At 43.5% G+C, this 16,372-nt stretch overlaps 1 protein-coding gene across 1 annotated transcript; it reads left to right on the top strand.

Moving 5' to 3' along the window:
* The first annotated feature begins 4,728 nt into the window (after positions 1–4,728).
* LOC308435186 (uncharacterized protein) lies at positions 4,729–14,458 on the top strand. Its single transcript, XM_080935854.1, has 4 exons — positions 4,729–4,828; positions 10,674–10,800; positions 10,983–11,043; positions 13,036–14,458. The coding sequence occupies exons 1-4, from the start codon at positions 4,826–4,828 to the stop codon at positions 14,186–14,188; spliced, it is 1,344 nt and encodes a 447-aa protein (XP_080791980.1). The 5' UTR covers positions 4,729–4,825; the 3' UTR covers positions 14,189–14,458.
* Positions 14,459–16,372: the final 1,914 nt, after the last annotated feature.

Here is a 16,372-nt window from a genome sequence, read left to right as displayed (position 1 = left end):
GAAAAGCCAAGTCTAAATTCTGTTTAAATGCAGTTATCACGATGAGCGGATTTTTTTGCCCAGACTGTGAGAGATAGGGCTGCAATGAGGCATTTGTGCCCCACTTATTAAAATAAGAGTTTACCATCAGGCTTAACGTAGGGGGTTGGGCTCTGACCGCCTATCCAATTAGCACCGCGGAGTACAACACCAGCTATCCAATCAGAAGCGCCGACTAGTGAAGCGGAAGTCCCTCACCGGTCATCTCTTTTGCTTGCCAGGCTAATGTGATACTGTCCTGTCGGCTGAGGGTGTCACAGGCAGCCGTTTAGGGTCCGTGCTGTGAGGCTGCCAACACCAAGGCCATTCCCACGGACCTCAGGAAGCCTTGGGCTGAGATATGTTAAGTGTCCTTGCGGCCAGCTCTCCAATAAAGAACGCCGGCAGATAGCGGATATGCTTCACCCGCCATCTTTCTTCCTGGCACGGTCTGGTCAGCTGAGAGGGTCGCACACAGTCGAGCCTCTTTGGCTCGGTCACAGCCGACTTCTGGAGCCCTATTGAAATCACAAAAAGGCCAAGGAGCAGACGAGGTGAATGTCGGGGCAAGTGTAGGAGGCGCCGGGTCTTCCCCGGTAGATGCCTCAGTCCTATATCTCACTTTGCCTTGGGTGCTGCGGGACTCATGGTTTCTCTGCTCCCTAGATGGCGGGATCCCGGGCGGCCAACCCCAACTCTCCAGAATCCTGTGCTCCTGTCTCCCCAGCGAACCGCTTCCTGAAAAGTATATGTAGTTGAGCATGTTAGCACATGTTCACAACACCAGCCCATGCGAGATGATGGTGAATCAAAGACCAGTTTGGATTGTATCTCACGTTCTGGGCCAGCCTAGCTGCAAGAGTGCCTCAAAAACCAAACCAGAGCAAACCAAACCAAAGTGATGTCAACATCCGGTGTTTTCAAATTAGCTAACTTGGAAATAGATTAAGAACTCCCATATCCAGCCACGTGTTCAGGTGCATTCTTACACGTTACAACCTTCTTTTACAGTGGTTTGTTGTTTTACTTCACTGGAGTAAAGAAAAATTGCATAAAATAATGGGAACCATAGTTACTAAAGTTTTGCTTAGCAGTTACCATAAAAAATGTCTGGTTTTGCCTGGTGTGTATGTAATAAATAAATCTTTACAAAAATAAATAAAAAGATCTGGGGCTGTAGTGTCGTGGCCGAGAATATTTGAACTAGATTCAGTATCCAGCACCATATGCAAAACGAAGTATTGTTTGAACATGAATGGAATAAATACTTTGCAGGATGTCTGGAGGACAGCTAATACAAGAACTGTGGCAGTCCAATGGGGTTGTTGTTAGGGCAGAGTCCCTTTTGCTTGCCTGGAACTTACTATGAAGACCAGGCAGGCCTGGAATTCATAGAGATTTTCCTGCCTCTGCTTCCAGAGTTCTGGGAATAAAGCTATGTGCCACAAAACTTGGCCTAATGTTTTTTGATATCCATGTACAAATGTCTGATGTCCCCAGTAATCTGGAAGGTTAATTCTGAAACCACAACCTAGCAGGATAAGGTAGCATAGCTTGTAATCTCAACTCTTGGAAGGAAAGAACACAAGTTTGAGGCTAGTCTGGGTTATAAGATCCCCATCTCAGAAAAATAGAATAAAAAATAACCATAGCCAGGGTCCAGTTGGTAGATGAACAGACACTATCAAAGCTGCCTAGCCTGCATGTGGGCCAGGATACCTTACAGGGGAGCCATGGAGCCATGGTGTGACCCATAATATAACAGAAATACACTCCAGAGCCACAGTTCCATTTCTAGTTCTAGGAATTTATGGCAGAGTTCCCATGTGTTCTCAATAAGGATACGAGGACAAAGTGGGACATTTAGTACTGTCAACAGGGTGATATGCGTCAATTGTCCATTTGTAAAATTAAAGAAGGAAGTTAAGGAGAGCAAATGATGACAGGAGTTCAGGAGCTGGAGTTCCATCCGTAATGAAATCCAGTGCCCTCCAGTGTGTCTGAAGACAGCTACAGCGTAGTTATATATAATAAAGAAATCTTTACAATAAGAAAGAAATGGGGAGAGGGGCTGAGCAAGAGATGTGAGTCAAGAGGGCAAAGAGGCCAAGGGCAAGACAGCCAGGAGCCAGACAGTCCAGAGAGCAGGTGGCCAAAGGGGTTTGAATAGGATCAGTAGCTGGGTGAAGGGAAGCCCAGTCCCTGGGCTGGAGAGGTTTACGGTAGGGGTGGGGTGAGAAGTGCTGGGAAGAGCCACAAGTACTGACATTTCCCCCAGGTTTCTTTGGGAACTGACAGCTGGCTTCTAAGGAAATGCAAGAGGAGAGAAAGGGCATAAAACCTGTTATTATAATCAAAGGAGAAGTTGAATGTAAAGATCTGGAAAATTTCCAGCCAAACCATTATAAAATATAATAAAGCATACTTTGAGGACAATACACACACACACACACACACAGAGAGAGAGAGAGAGAGAGAGAGAAAGAGAGAGAGAGAGAGAGAGAGAAGAAGAATTTAATGTAGATGAGGGGAAACAGGGTACCAACTAATCTTGAGGCTCACTAAGGCCACCATAAATCTGTTTTCACCTGTTGTACTTGAATGCATTAGTTTTCCTCTTCTGTCTATTGATGAAACAACATAAACAAATCAACATATGATTCTAATACTCCAGGTCCTTGGGGTATAACAGCTGGGGAGCAGGGTACATTTCCCCCCCTAAGAAATCTCTCTGGCACTCCTAAAGGCAAGAAAAAGCTGTATGTTAGGAGCAGAGCTGTCACAGGCCCCAAGCAGAACAAACTCCAGGGAAATTGTGGATCGAGGCTGCTGTAGTCTTCACCAATAAAGTTAATGGGACTCTGGTAGAAGGGTCACCCTTGAGATCTCAAAGATAAAGTCACCATCATATAGCATAGATCTCTGGCAGTCACAAGGACATTTGCTCAGTTCATGACAACCAAAGTATTTGCTTCATCTCCCAGAGGGTTTTTGACAAGTGGACCCAGGTTTTGTGGGCTTTGAGCATGGCCAGTATCTTCTGGTCAAACTACTTCTTACGTGCAGTATAGATTCTGCAGCTTCAGTACAAGTGGTGTCAGAAAACATTGAGATATTCTAGAGGTAAATTGTTCTTTAAATTGTGATCTGAGTAACATCATGGGATATACAGCTATGTTAGCGTGTCATTCACCTCATAACAGCTATGCGACTTCACACCAGCCCAAGAAGAGATGTGAGTGTAGGGTACCGACACCGAGACACGCTGACTCATTACTCCTGTTATGGTTGGATTTCACCATTATATGTTGTTGTAGGTGTCTTCTTGTAACTAGATTAAAGTTTCTCATAGATGTGTACAGGGAAAACCGTGGTGCACATGAGGCTACCGACTTGTCACCGTTTTAGTCTTCCACTGCGGATCTTGAGACACCTCCTTCAGATACTGATCCTATCATCTGCACCTTTTCCTTCCTTTTTATTTAAACATAATTCTGTAGACATATGCTTTTTTAACAACTTTATTTTACAAAACAAAAATAAATGTACAGATTTTAAGCATTGTTTGCATAAAATTATACAATACATTTTTGTCAGTACTTTTTTTTCAGATTTTAAAATAACTTTTACATAAAACTGTATGAATAGACATATGTTTTGATCTTTCTATTTATACTTGGTTTTCCTCATCCTGCCTCTGCTGAACCCTGGTGCTCAACTAATTCTCCCCTCCTGCCTCCATTGTTTTGTGTTTATTTGTGACCCTATGACCTTAATTATGAACATGGGTGAGAGTTATTTACTGATGCATGGCCAGTGTGTCGGTGGCTACATCTCTGAAGACAGTGACTCTTCTCCAGCAAAGCAGTAACTTCCCATAGTTCCTCAGGAAACATGGGGCCTAACGATGGAATGTTGAGAGGCCCCATTGTGCAGGTAACTATAGCTGCTTGGAGTTCAAAATCTCAGCAGCTGTATCATGTCTGAACCCCACTCACAACATTGCTTCCCATCCTCCAATGCTTGTATTTGTTTGTTTGTTCGTTTGTTTGTTTGTTTTTTCTTTTATGAGGTTCTCCGTGCCTTAGATGGGGTAATGGGCAAGTATTTAAGAGTTACTTATACTCAGGCCTTGGACCATTTCTGAATTTCTGTATTAAACATCACACACTGCACACTGAAGCTTCCTTGGCCAGCACTAATCTTGACAGCAGCATTAGTCTATGAGTATAAACAAATATTTATAAGGCAACTTGACATCATGTCCACATAGCAGAACAGCAGACCAGGACCTATGACTCTCCACCCCAAGGGCTTTTGAGTTCCCTTCTGGAGGGAGGGCTTCAAAAACAATCAGAAAACCATTACCATCATAACTTCTATGCCACAGTTATACCAATGGGCACACTTTGGCTAGCAGATTGATATTGTAGATTACAGGATTCACAGCCAGCTAAGACACTTGACTCTTCTGGTGCAAGGTTCTGCTTGACTTTTCTGTTTCCTGCAACCAACGGCTGTGTTGTTTTCAGCAAGAGTCCAGACGTTTAGTTCTTGTGGTCAGCCAGAACTTGCTAGAAGCCTAGGAAGCAAGTATGAGAGGTGTGTTTAGGATGTGGGAACTGTCAGTTCAGGAGCATGGGTGGGCGGGGCGGAAGTCCTTCGCCCGCCATCTTTCTTCCTGGCGCGGCCATACTTGTGCAGCGTTCCGGTCAGCTGGGGAAGTCTTGGGGACTCAGCCACCTTAGCAGGGGGACCTTCGGCCCCAGGAGCTGGGGTGAGGCCTCAGGAGGCTCCGGGCACAGACATGGTGAGAAAGAGCCGGGTGTGTGAGGTGGGCGGGCCTCCCGTAAGTCAACGATCTGAAGCGTACCCTGGACCCACCCCCCGGGGGGAGGGGGCGTCTCAATCCTTCTCCCTGAGCAGTGGGACTGCATCGCTCCATCGCCCGGTTTTCCGTCGGCAGCTCCGTCCTCGCTATGCCAGGTCCCCTCATGTTGTGGTGCCCGCCAGAGGGTCCTGAGGGACCTTTCACCGTTAGGACTGCAGACTGGAGCTGCTGTGGTGTTGGGTTCTCGTCTGTTTTCTGAGGCAGTTGTTTTCCTGCGAACCTTTCAAATTCATGAGCAGGCTCATCTGAAGTATCCACCTAGCTGCTGCTGCAGCCTAGTGCTGTGTAGAGTGGAAAAGAAACGTGTCCAGGCGCGTCCTCACACTGCCCGACTCTTTAGAATCTATGTCTAACTGTTTGCACTGTTTGAGCAGGAGAGGTGTGCTTCTCTCTGACGTCATTGGCATTGTCCTTTGACCCGGTGGTTCATTGATGATTTTAAGATTACATACTAATCGGAGGAAGAGGACTATGAAAAGTATTCTAATAGCGATAAGCCCAAAACTCCTAAGGCCTTCATGCATTCCAGTAAGGAAAAGGGCTTAACTCTTACTGGGTTGAGAAGGAAAGCAAAAGGGGAGATTTGACCCGAGGTCATCCGGGTCTTTGGGTGACTATAATGGAAAGATTGTATGCTGATTTTTCCTGAGAGTGGCTCAGAGATGGCAGGTGTGGAAGAAGCTGCATGGTTGGAGAAAGAAATCGTTCACAACTTTTCTTAATAGTTTTTCATTGTCCAGTTGAGCCACACATCTTTGGGACTTATGGGCACTTGGATTTATTTTCTCTTTTGAAATTTTATTTATGTTATGTTTATGGGTGTTTTGCCTGTGTGCGTGCATGTGCATTACATGCAAACCTGGTGTCCTCAGAGACAATTTGTAACTCCTTCTAGGATTGGAGTTACAAATGGCTATGAGCCGCCTTGTGGGTGCTGAGAGTCAAACTCGGTTCCTCTAGGACAGCAGCCAGTGCTCTAACCACCGAGTCATCTCTCCAGCCTGTGGCCAAAGGGCATTTATCAAGTTTGTTTCTGGGTTGGTCATAGATTTAAAGGGACATGTGTGGAAGCAACATCATCTAAGAGTAAGGGAGAAAGTGTTTCTCAAGTATACAACATATTGTGAGACAGACGGTTCGTGACTGCTGTTTATCGGGATCACACGCTTGAGTAGAGCGTTATCCACTTCTGTTTCCCACCAGGCAGATAGCAGGCATGTGCTATAGTCAGAGTGTAATTTGTACCTTGTAAGAATATCTGTTTTGGGCAGTCTGAGGGAAAAGAACCTGAAGAAAGGGATTTATCATTTTCACAGTATATTTTGGTATAATCTTAAAAGTTGGTCAATGCCCAAGATTCTGCCTAGCACAGATGACCTTTGACTTTGATGAACAATAGGAATGCCTTTGCAGTTTTTCTTTTCTTTATATAATGTTAAATTTATTTTTTCTGGAGACAGGGTCTTACTATGTATTCTGGGCTAGCTAGCCTGGTACTCATTAGACATTTAGAATGCTAACCTGTCGCCTTAGGACGGGGGAAGTGATCAGACAGAGTGTACAGATCCCTGGGCTGACGTCTGCAGTGAGACGGTAGAGTAGACTGAGCCTTAAAACTGTCAGGATGTATCTATTTTTCAAGAGAGACTGCTTTACTGTGGCTGGGATAGCAGTGATCACAGACACGGTCCACGGAAATGACATGGCATGTTCAAGAGAGACCGCTTTACTGTGGCTGGGATAGCAGTGATCACAGACACGGTCCACGGGAATGACATGGCATGTTCAAGAGAGACCGCTTTACTGTGGCTTGGATAGCAGTGATCACAGACACGGTCCACGGGAATGACATGGCAGCATATGTCTGTGATCTCCATACTTGGAGGTGGAGGCACTGGAGGGAGTATTTTATTTTGGTATCTGGCAAAATTCACAACACAATCTGACAGGCCCACAGTGGCTAAAAAACAGCATCAGATATTCTGGCACTGGAGTTATGGATAGTGTAGGCCTCCATGTAGGTTCTGAGAACCAAATCCTTTTCAAGAGCACAATGTTCTTAACCACTGAGCCATCCCTCTTGTCACCCTAGCCTTAACATTAATCCCCCCTCCCCCGTGTGTGTGTGTGTGTGTGTGTGTGTGTGTGTGTTTGTGTGTGTGTGTGTGTGTGTGTGTGTGTGTGTTAGTTTAGGTGATGGATTGTACAGTTATTTTTATGTATCTCTCAGTCCTGCCTATTTACAATAACCACTGCTTGGAAGCACTGCTGGGTGTCGTGGCACACACTCGTGGCACACACTTTCAATCTCAGCAGCTGGGGAGCAGAGGATTTCTGTGAAGCAAGCCTGTTTCATATAGTGAGATCATGTGTTCTCAGACAGCCAGGGCTATGCAGAGAAACCCTGTCTTAAAACTAAAACACGTAGTTTCAGGGTATAACTCCATTTCTTCACTGATAAAATTAAGGTTATTTGTTCACAGAACGATGTGTATCTGATTTGCAGTCCTTGTAATGTCATCCGCTGTCATCGCAGGATGAGACTCAAGGCACGGGTCAGTAATTGTTGCCTCTGTTTCTCCCTATACCTTGGAAGAGAGTGTAGGTGATTGATAGATACCATTTTCATGAAATACGAGAATAGGTCAGTGAAATCGGTGCTTTGTCTCTCCTGTTTGGGTCATTTACTCCATACTATTGCAGGTTTTGCTATATGCAGCTCTATATATTCTGTGCCTTCTTGTGGTTTTATCAGTAGTTGCTTTCTAGGGATCACTTTATTTCATCTACTATAACATCTGTGTGCAGAGCTTCATTAACCCTCATGCACTAATGCTCACGGATTAGCACGGGCAGCAGTTTTCTCATTGTGAGTTACTTTTCTTGTTCCTGTGAGACAATACCTGACAAGAAATAAATTTGGAAGAGGGGTTTCTGTTGGGTTACATTCGGAAGGAATGCAGCAGGGCAGGAAAGGTGGGTGGTCACTTTCTGCCCTCAGGAAGCAGACAAGCTGCAAGATGTGCAACCAACTATCACACCACAAGGCCTTCCTCTAGGCTTGACAGCCTTTCTCCACAGTGCCAGCGGTGTGGGACCAAGGGTTCAAACATATGACTGTATTGTTGACTTTTCAGATTCAAACTACCGTGTTCTGGTTTGAGTGTGTGTGTGTGTGTGTGTGTGTGTGTGTGTGTGTGTGTGTGTGTTCTCCACGTAAGACAGCTGCCTTTACTTTTGTGTTAAGCTCATCGCTCATGGCAGACAGGATTGTGCCATTGTTGTATAGAGACTTTTTCCTGTGGAAATGCAACATACGTCTACTTACCCCAGAAGGGAGTCTAAGACCAATCAAAGTAATGGTTGCTCTGCACTTACTTTGACTATTGCCAAGAAATGGTAGGACGAATCCAAACCCAAAGGTTGCTGAAACACTTGAAGAACAATTGAAGAACCTAATTATGTGCTGGATTTTTTTTTTAACCCTAATCCTAGTATATCCCTAGGTCTGTCCCCAGTGTCTTGAAAAACAGCATACATCTGGTATTGCTTCATGTGACAGAGGACAGGATTACAGCATTCTTCAGTCTCCCTTGTTAATAACCCATGGTCTATGCAGAATTAACTTCTCAGGATGTTTGTGGCAGAGACACTACCCCAAACTGCTCCATGTAGCACCACATAGTTCACATATGCCAGTGCCCTGAGCTGAGGGCCCAGTGGATTGGCTGATCTCTAGAGAAAGACTCTACTAAGAAGTCTTTTCCTCAGGGTGGACACTGGCTATGGTGCTCTGAGGATTCAATGAACTTTGACAGTAGCTACCTTCTTAAGCTTTGTCCAAGTTCCAGATTAATTAAAGCTGTTCACCCAAGGGATGCACTATTCTTTTGCTGTGAGATTTTGTCTGTGGCTTTCCACTCAGCAGAAAGGAAGATCCCATAATACAGTGGTTCTTAACTTTCCTAATACTGCAACCCTTTAATACAATTTCTCATATTTTGGTGACTTCCAAACTTAAATTATTTTTATTGCTACTTCATAACTATAAATTTGCTACTGTTATGAACCATAATATAAATATTTGATTATGTAGAATATCTGATGTATGACCCACAGGTTGAGAACTGCTGTAGAGGGTCCTGGAAATATTCCCTGGTCTTAAGGGGTCCCAGCCCCATCTTATTCTGACAAGCCCTATTGGCCGACCTTGAAGTACCAGGTGTGGTCAGTGTACCCCACCAAACTGTCACCAAGTGAGGTTCTCAGTCACTTTTGTTCCACTTTACCTAGATTCTTGGGTAAGCACCTTGGACTACAAGATGTAGGACAGATGTTAGCCCCACCCTTTTACTCTCACCTAGTACCTAATGAAGTGACAGGTGCGAGTTACCGATCTCCAGGGTAAGGTCCTGTCTCTGACTTCTCTCCACCTATGGCAGAGGGGGTGCTAACTCACTTCCCTGGTTTTACTCTGGGCTCTTCATTTCTCCAGTGGAGCACTAAGGAACTAGCCCACTTCTTCTGCACCACCCTGTCCCCTTCCCCCCAAAGTTCTGGTTCCATTTTTTTTCCTTCTGTTCAGAAACTACATTTGGACAGTTGTGTTGGTTTTGTTCAGTGTTCATTCGTAGACACCCACCATTGCTGCTACTCCTTGCGCCAAGGGTTCATCCTTCCTTCTGCATGCATTCTGCCTTCAAGACACTCAGGGAAGCACGACTGAGGAGCAGCGGGTTGGTTACTACCCCAACCCAGGGAAGATGGGGCTCTGCCACTTGGGTAGGGCAGCGTGGGCACTACTTGGAAAGGGGGGGCCCACTTTAATGGGAAAAAGGTGTAGGGACCACCTTCTCCCCTTGTTCTGTGGGTTTTGTCCCAGCCTGGTTTCTGTTGACAGTTACTTGAATAAAAAGATAATGTTTGAAGGGTCCTAGCGTGAACTCATTGTGTTGCATCTAAATTGTGACATCATTCCTGTCATTTCATGGTTCTTTGTTATTAGTTTAGTATTATTCTCCAAACGTCCTGTGGTTACTGAATAAGAAACCCAGTACCTTCCACAAGTTTTCTCTTAGTGCAGGCACAATACATATATCAAACTATAGCGTTGTGACAAACAGTAATCATTTTTCTCAGAGCATTTCAATAAAGACTCACTCACATGGTAGTTTGGAAATGATCGATCGACCGTCTCCTCTGGTGATCATGTGGAAATTTTTAAGCATTTAAGAGGAAAGAAGGATTTAAGCAGCTAACATAATGTGTACAGAACTTCTATGGGAACATTGTAAATCTCCACACCTTGCTATCAGTCTGTTGAGATCCATCTCAAGAGCAATACATAGACACCAGCAAAAAAAAAAAATCAAACTTCGGATTCAGTCATTTCTCAGAATATGTGGACTCAGGATAGCTGGTGTTAGCTGTGTGTGCACTAAGCAGCAGGACTGTCCTGAGAGCTGTTAGCACGAGTGCCAAAGAAAACAAAACAGTGAAACCAAAACATAAAACAACAACAACAAAAGCCCCCAGAAACCCAAAGTCTTGCTGGATTGCAAGCAGCATAATTGGTATTCCTGTTCTGTTATTTCTTTAACAAAGAGTTCCAATCCTGTGCCAGGATCGCTGTGTGAAAGGTAGGGTTATTCATGGTGAATGAGGGCGTCAGGACCTTTGGGAACGCAGACCTGTGGACTTCTTGGAGAATGCATCTGCATCACAGTGCTGTGACACTCATTCTTCCTGATGCGACATGTTTTAGGACTGTCTAACTTTTGAGGATGTGGCTGTGAACTTCACCTTGGAGGAATGGGATTTGCTGGATCCTTCCCAGAAACAACTCTATACAGATGTGATGCAGGAAACCTTCAAAAACCTAATTGCTATAGGTAAGGATAAGGTTATTCTCTTGCTTAACAATGAGAGAGCTGTCTCGTTTGCCGAGGCTGTTCATTGATTTAGAATATAAAGGGTAAATGTGAATATTCCAGGCATATACATGTTATATTATGAACTTACAGAAGTCAATGTAGATAGATCTCATAATAATTTTTCTGGCTCTGCATTTTAGGACAAATTGAGGAAGGCCAGAGGAGTAAAGATGATGATGAAGATTCTAGGAGAAACCTAAGGTAATTTGTCCCCACCAAATAGGAGGACAGTTGCTTAAGAATTTGGGAATGGGCAGTAGATAGATGGCTCAGTAGTGAATAATGTTGTTCTCTCAGACCAGTATTAGATTCCCAGCCCCCCCATCTGGACTCCCTCTTCTGACCTCCTCGGGCACTGCATGCCGGTGTTGCACACACATTCAACCAAGCAAACACCTATACACATAAATAAAAAGGACATATTTTAAGAATGTAGAAATTTAAAAAATAAAAAATAATTTATCTCAAATAATTTCATTAAAATGCATAGAGATTTGGTGACATAATATACTAACAAGATGATACAGTAGATTTTCTAATCATCAAGTATACATAAAATTTGTTTCATGTACAAAATTATCTTAAAATGAAATGGGCTATGCAGAGACCTGAAGTGCCAGGGCCAGGGGCTACCCAGGGGGTCCTCAGGGGGTCCTCTGCCCTCTCAGAGGAGAAGGGGAAGGAGCTAGGAGGAGGGACTGTAAGAGGAGGGGGCCAGAAGTGGGCACAAGTACATAAAGGAAATAAATAAATTTTAAAAAAGAAAACAGTGGCCCGGAAAGAAAACAAACAAAAAATGATATGGGCTGTGTGAGCATTAATACTTGAGTTCAGTGCTCCCCAGCACTCATTTTTTTTTTTTTTTTTTAAAGTGGAGATTGAACTGTTCCTAGGGCTTTCTGCTGTCAGCCAAGCTGGGAGGGTGAGGAAGGCAGCAGGAGTTCCAGATTCAGTCAAACCCTGTCTCCAGAGGGTACCGTGGAGAGTGAGAGTGGAGAGGAAGAGTACAAAATGAATGGCATTGTCTTCAGGCTTTGCATATGGGCAATATATATGTATTTTTAATGAAGAGAATATTGACTCCACAGTTTTCCTTTAAAGACCTTTATACAGTCTCCTCTACTTACCCAGTAATAATAATTTAAAAGCTTGAAGGAATTCCTTTTTTCCACTGGTTTTCATCTTCAAAATATCCTGAATACATGCAAATATTTTAAAATCTGAAAGCATTTTTATAGAAGCATTTTGTTTAGAGAATATATGTCGTAGAGAGGCACCTTCAGTCCTGACTAATTACAATCCTAGCAGTAGGTGGTAGGTGGTACAGCCCTAGCAGTAGGTGGTAGGTGGTACTGTCCTGCAGTAGGTGGTAGGTGGTACAATCCTAGCAGTCGATGGTAGGCGGTACAGTCCTAGCAGTAGGTGGTAGGTGGTACAGTCCTAGCAGTAGGTGGTAGATGGTACGGTCCTAGCAGTAGGTGGTAGGTGGTACAGTCCTAGCAGTAGGTGGTAGGTGGTACAGTCCTAGCAGTAGGTGGTAGGTGGTACAGTCCTAGCAGTAGGTGGTAGGTGGTACAGTCCTAGCAGTAGGTGGTACAGTCCTAGCAGTAGGTGGTAGGTGGTACAGTCCTAGCAGTAGGTGGTAGGTGGTACAGTCCTAGCAGTAGGTGGTAGGTGGTACAGTCCTAGCAGTAGGTGGTAGGTGGTACAGTCCTAGCAGTAGGTGGTAGGTGGTACAGTCCTAGCAGTAGGTGGTACAGTCCTAGCAGTAGGTGGTAGGTGGTACAGTCCTAGCAGTAGGTGGTAGGTGGTACAGTCCTAGCAGTAGGTGGTAGGTGGTACATTCCTAGCAGTAGGTGGTAGGTGGTACAAGGCCAGCTTCAGCATCACATCAAGAAGCAAGAGTCTCTAGAACAAATGAGTGATGAAAAATAAACAAGTAATAAATGCAAAAACATAATGGCATGGGCATTCATGCAGTATTTTACTTGGTAAAAGTGCAGAATATTTTACTTGGTAAAAGTGTTAACATCTGTATGAATACCAGTACCTGCACATAACATGTTCTCTAGAAATCCTGTGGAACATATACCACATTCATGTTAAAGAAGTCTAGCCATGTGAATGTGAACAATTGTCCTGACTGGTAACTTACAAATGAAATCTGAGTCCTGTGCCTTCTACTTTTTACAGAAGTGGACTGGTGGAATTATTATATAAGCCCAATGAAGGTAGACAATGTGAAGAAATCTTCAGCGAGTTTCCAGATACTGTTGTGAAGAAAACCCCTCATGGAGTAAAACTGTGTGGAAGTAATTTATGTGAAAACATACTTATTGGTCTCCCACCCCTAAATATGCATATTCCTGTTCAACCGGGGCATAAACCATATGATTATGAGACGTATGAAGACAGTCTCTATAAATTTAGGGCATGTGGGAAAGCCTTCATGTACCCTGAATGCTATCTGAAGCATGAAAATCCTCACAGCATAGAGAAACCGTATAAATGTCAACAGTGCGGGAAAGCCTTTTCTTCTTCCAGTAAGGTTCGAAGACATGAAAGAACTCATACTGGGGAGAAACCCTACATATGTAGCCACTGTGGGAAAGCCTTCCCTAGTCGTGGCTCCCTCCGACGTCATGACAGGATTCACAGTGGAGAAAAACCCTTTGTATGTAAGTACTGTGGGAAAGCTTTCACTGGTCAAAGTTCACTTCCACGCCATGAGAGAATTCACAGTGGAGAGAAACCCTATGTATGCAAATACTGTGGCAAATGTTTCATTTCTTCAAGTACCTGCCGAGTGCACGAACGGACTCACACTGGAGAGAAGCTCTATGTTTGTAACCTGTGTAATAAAGCTGTCACTACTCGGACTTCCCTTCGAAATCATGAAAGAATTCACAGTGGTGAGAAACCCTATGTTTGTGAACAGTGTGGGAAAGGTTTCATCTCTTCTGGTACCTTTCGAATACATGAACGAATTCACACTGGAGAGAAGCCCTATAGATGTAAGGAATGTGGTAAAGCCTTCACTATACAGAGTTCTCTTCAGCGCCATGAACGGATTCACACTAGAGAAAAACCCTATGACTGTAAGGAATGTGGGAAAGCCTTCAGTGGCTATAGCTCCCTTCGACGCCACGAAAGGATTCACAGTGGAGAAAGACCCTATGCATGCAAGCAATGTGGGAAAGCCTTTCCTGCTTTGGGGGATTGTCAGAGACATGAGCAAATTCACACTGGTGAGAAGCCCTACATATGTAAGCAGTGTGGGAAGGCCTTCACACGTTGTGGTTCCCTTAGAATACATGAGAAGACCCATGCCAGAGAGAATTCCTAAGCATAAAATGTGAAAAGAACTCCTTATCGCGTGCCCTTTCTATTAAAAATGGTACAATGTTTAGGGGGAAAAAAGTATCAATATAAAGTTATGAGGGCTGCCACTAGACATATTATTTTTCACTCAACAAACTAAGAATGTACCCAGTATCAAAACTTGCACGGAAAGTTGACTGTAAGAAATAGTTTTAAAATTCTGTGAAATTCTTAAGGTAGTAGATAACCATAAATGTACATTATGAAAGGTTTGATGCAAAATGATTTATGTAGAATGCCCCAAAAAAATACTTAACCTGAAAAAAAATGTCCTCAAAATTATTACACAGATTAGTTTATTACTAAAATAGTTATCCAAACTATTTCTAAGTTAACTGCTGTAAATAAATGGTGGCATGACATAATTCTAGGACGTTTGCTTAAGCAATGGAGCAAGAGAGTGTCGTCTTTATTTTTTCTCAGTCCGCTACCATTCTGTAGAGTTTTGGTTGTTTGAATGATGGATTGGCCTTTGAGATGTTGTTGTCATTATAGAAATATCTTAACAACAAACTCTTGGCGCTAGCTCTCAGTGCTAGGACAAGAGTCTCCAGGATGATGTCTGCGCACTAAATTGGCATCTCATACAATACTGTTTTCCTTATGGGTCCAGGAATCAAGGGTTTTGGAGATCATTCTCATTCCCTATAACTCACTAGCAAATATTTTTCGTGTTCTGTAGATATTATGGTTCTACCAGGAAGAACACACATTCCTTTGAACTGGAAACTATGACACCCACACATACGCAACCCCCCATAGATTTCCTCTGGGTTCCTTGTGCCCTTGAGTTCACTAAAACTTGTTACTGTCACTGGAGTGATAGATCCACATGACCAGTGGGGAATGAGATGACCATTCAACTGTGGAGATGTTCTGATTATTTTCTGTCTACACAAGCTAGAGTTCCCCAGTAAGAACTCGCCATCAGATGGACCCTCAGGCAAGTCTACGGAGGCATTTGGTTTTTGATTAATGATACATGGGATAGGGCAGTGTGGGTAGTGCCACTCCTGGGTAGGTGGCCCTGCGTTGTATAAGAGAGCAAGCTGACTGAGCCATGAAGAGCAGGTCAGGACTCAAGTCTTCCTCCATGGTCTCTGCTTCAGATCCTACTTCCAAGTCCCTGCCTTGAGATTCTTCCCTGGCTTCCCTTGGGGCTGGAATATAAAGTGTAATTAAAACAAATTCTTTTTTCAAGTTGATTTTGGTCAGTGTTTTAACAACAATAACAATAACAAATCAAACTAAGATACAAGGAAAGGAAGACAATTCCTGGATTTTCTTATTATTGTCATGTCTGGTGATTAAAACCCATGGGAGGGTACAACTCAGTCCAAACGGTAATAAATGGCTCAGAAACTCAAGAATGGAAGTGTGAATCACTTCGCAAGGTAAAGAACTAGTTGATTTGGGTGTATGATGTTTTTATTTATTTACAAGGTTTTTTTTATACTAAAATTTATTTTAAATTAAAATTTTAAAAATCAAGATGCTTAGCACTTGCTGAAGAGGAGGAAACACAAATGACAGCAGAAGGTTCTTATAAATGTGGCATGCCCACGGGGCCAGTTACAGAAGTGAGCATTCTGATCACATTGTGTCTATGTTGGGCTGGGTGTGGTGCATGTTCCTTTAATCCCAGCACTCAGAAGGCAAAGGCAAATGAGTCTTAGTTCAAGACCAACTTGGTTGACCTAGTGAGTTCTAGAACACCCAGGGATACATAGGAAGACCCTGACTCCAAACCTATATATGTGTGTGTGTGTGTGTGTGTGTGTGTGTGTGTTTATTTTTATACTCGATGTGTTGAGACGGCTCGAGAATGCCTGTGGCCAGTTGCCTTGTTTGTATAAATGAGGTGGGAAGTGCGACCTGCTGACTGGAACCTCCCCGTGCACAGTGGCGCTCCAAGTGTCTGAGCACGAACACATGTGTTCCTTAACTGCTCTCTGCTTTCGACTGGATGTAATGCTGCTCAAGTTACTGCCATATTGACTCCTCCCTAGTGATGAAATTATGAGCCAAATAAACCCCCTTTCCTTTATGTTGCTTTTACCTGGATATTTTGTCACTACAACAGGAAATAAGGCTAAGACATAAACGTACATATATTAAGCAGATATTCATATTTATTGATTTAATAATA

The sequence above is a fragment of the Micromys minutus genome (assembly GCF_963924665.1).
Source record: "Micromys minutus genome assembly, chromosome: 22".
Classification (NCBI taxonomy): Eukaryota; Metazoa; Chordata; class Mammalia; order Rodentia; family Muridae; genus Micromys; species Micromys minutus.
This window is presented reverse-complemented; position numbering and strand designations above follow the sequence as displayed.